Raw genomic sequence first — 3,071 nt, 5'->3', positions numbered from 1 at the left:
AAATTTCATTAAAATTTCACGGACAATCAGTCGAAATATCGGCCTTGAGAGTGAAAATCAAGCGAAATATCGGTTCTCATGCAGAAAATCGGCCGAAATATCGGTGGCGCGATAAACTGGCCGATATGCCGAAATCTTATCGGTTACCACCTGATTCACGATAAGTCGGCCGATAAATCGGTATCTCGGCCTATTTTTTGAACAGTGATCTCACCTCGTTACCTTTATCAATCACTGGGGTTTTGGGTACCTGACAAGTCCGCAATTGAGGTAGGAGGTAGAGATATAATTATACAAATCTTAAAATGAAAATTGAGTACAACACCCATACAGAGATGCACACGATGCAGGGAGGCTAGGCCTCAACCCTCATCCCGGGAGAACTACTCCCACATGATACGATCAACAATTATAAACATTGTAAAGAAATTCTTAAATTTAATATAAAATAGTCTTACACATTAATTATACAAATCTTAAAATGAAAATTGAGTACAACACCTATATGAAATTTGCCAGTGGCCATCAGCAAAGGAACAGCCACATCATCCGTCTGGCGAATCAGCATTTTCTCCACCTAATCTGAAGGTGCCCTCGCCTACACTACTCTTTCTCTGCATCGTTTTGTTCTTCTCCAATTTTAATCTCACAATAGCATGTTCATTTCCATTCGCTGTTGATATACTTGGCTGCACCTCTTAATCTAGTTTACTATATTAGGCATGACGATTTTGTGGGGGTTTTGCATAACACGTTGCCGTTTAAAATTCATCTACAAGTTAACATGTAAAACCTCTATTTCTTCTACTCTAATTGAAATGCAGGGCTTCTGCCAGGAAATCGAATAAAAGTTTTCTTATTTCAAGATAAAATAAAATAAAATTTTAGAAAGTGTGTTATTTCCAGTTTTGTATTAATTAATAAATGGATTGAAAAAGTGGGTCAAACATCGCGCTACGAAAAATGAAAGTCTAGAATTCGGTTTCAACTTTAGATAGAAACTCTAGGCATATACTACCTCTGTCCATAAAAAAATGCTAGAATCTTGCCTGAATTCGAATGTATCTAAACACCTTTTTGTACATAGATACATTTAAATTTACATGAACCTCTCGACTTCCTTTTACGAACGTAGAGGTATATATGATCCATGACATTGAAACGAAATATTACTGTTTATTATGTATGAAATGGGTGATTATTTAGAACATAATGTAAACTGCTCTGACTTTGCTAGACCGGCCTAATGGTGTAATGCAGTAAAGTACATATAGCAGCCAGTCATAAGAAAATAGCGTTGTTTCTGTGATCCGGCATGCCAATCCGGTAGTGTCTGTCTTGGTTTACAGACGGGCACGCTTGGGCATCGGAAGTGCAGGCACAGTTACGTGACCCTTTTGCTGCAGCATCACCACCGTGTCGTACAAGCTTTCTCTCATAGGAGTGAACTCCATGCCCAGGTCCTTGAGCATCCGGTTGGAGAACTTGTACGGCTTCACCATCGGCTTGCCGTCGCCTTCGTCCTGGTACTTGGCGGTGACGGGGTAGTGCGGGAAGAGGTCCCGGAGCAGCTGCACGAACTGGGCGCGGTGCAGCACGGCGCTGAGGCAGAGGTAGCGGTGGCCGCCGCCGCCACCACGCGCGTCGTGGAGCTTATAGACGATGGCGTGCGCGCGGGCGACGTCGCGGACGTCGATGTAGGCGGTGACGGCGTTCTGGTACTCCCGCTTTTTGCCGGTGAGGAAGCGGGCGACGTGGTCGCTGCTGTAGTTGAGCGTCTGGTGGAGCATGGGGCCAATCGTGATGGCCGGCACCACCACAACCAGCTCCAGGCCCCTCTTGGCTGCCTCCTCCGTCGCTGCGATCTCCGCCATCATCTTCCCACAACAATACAGATTCTGCGGACCAGAACTGGTATTATTAGGTCTACAATTGAACTGGGAGAAACTAACATTACCGGATGGAGAGAGGAGAATGATCGAGCTCGCTCGTTACGCACGCCAGTTCGTTTGCAGAAGTCGTAGTCGCTCCAGCACGTCTCGTCGACGACCGTGTCGGGGCTCCGGTTGGGGTCCATGTGCACGGCGCCGTAGGAGGAGGTGAACACCATGCGCCGCACGCCCATGTCCGCCGCAACGTTGATCGCGTTCTTCGTCCCCTCCACAGCAACCACCATGGAATCCTTTGTGCATGCGGCCTATAGGTTAAGCACTCCGGCCGTCTCCATGTATATATACAGACATACGTACGTCTTCAAGCTCAGAAAGTCGTCAACTTACATTGTCGTTGTTGGTTGAGGAGGCGACATGGAAGACTCCGCGGCAACCGCTGAAAGCGGCGCTGAGGCTGCCGTAGTCTAGGACGTCGGCGCGGCACAGGGTGAGCCTCTCCTCCGCTCCATCCAGGGCAAGCAAGTGGGCGTTCTTCTGGTCCGCTTCACAAATTTACACCATTTCCGATCGATGAGTGAATTAACGAGCAAATAATGGCGTACTAAAGGTGCCTAGCATCACTTACAGGGATCCCTGGCGGTTCCCCTGACATGGTAGCCACGGTCCAGGAGCTCCTTCACCACCCACGACCCGATGAAGCTTCCTGCTCCGGTCACACAGACCAAATGCTTCTCGTCGCCATTAACATAGGCCTTGGAGCTGGACGGCATGGTGAGCTGGGGATTGGGGTTAGTTTGTGGCTGATGACAATTTTGTGAACGAAAATGCAGTATTATTAATACTACAACAAGGTGCGACGTAAGCTACGTCGTCACTACCTAACATGGGCACGATGAAAATGAGCGGCACATGTGATTCACAAATCGCATCCCCAACAAGAATCAACATGCTATAGTTTACTACCCGGATTCGTTTTTGATAGTTTTCTATGTAACAATAAAGTCCACGCTAGCTGCAGTACACTACGGGAGAGCACAGAGATGTGCCGACGGCCGCCGTGTGTGCCGACGGTCAAATATCGGGGCCGTCGGCACAGAAGCATCCGGACCGCGGCGACAAAGATGGCCATCGGCGTTAAAATGGCCGTCGGCACAAGCCGGTTGTGCCGACGGTCACCGT

The 3,071-nt window shown here is 48.1% G+C and overlaps 1 protein-coding gene across 1 annotated transcript; it reads right to left on the bottom strand.

Annotated features, from left to right (window-relative positions):
- Nucleotides 1-1,163: 1,163 nt before the first annotated feature.
- Nucleotides 1,164-2,679, bottom strand: LOC127329868 (cinnamoyl-CoA reductase 1). The gene is made up of 4 exons (XM_051356284.2): nt 2,518-2,679; nt 2,280-2,434; nt 2,000-2,182; nt 1,164-1,898 (listed from the first exon to the last, which is right to left on the bottom strand). The coding sequence occupies exons 1-4, from the start codon at nt 2,660-2,662 to the stop codon at nt 1,344-1,346; spliced, it is 1,038 nt and encodes a 345-aa protein (XP_051212244.1). The 5' UTR covers nt 2,663-2,679; the 3' UTR covers nt 1,164-1,343.
- Between the last annotated feature and the right edge of the window lie 392 nt (nt 2,680-3,071).

This window comes from Lolium perenne, chromosome 2, assembly GCF_019359855.2.
Source record: "Lolium perenne isolate Kyuss_39 chromosome 2, Kyuss_2.0, whole genome shotgun sequence".
NCBI lineage: Eukaryota > Viridiplantae > Streptophyta > Magnoliopsida > Poales > Poaceae > Lolium > Lolium perenne.
Note: the sequence above shows the minus strand (reverse complement) of the source record. Positions and strands in the feature narration are given on the sequence as shown.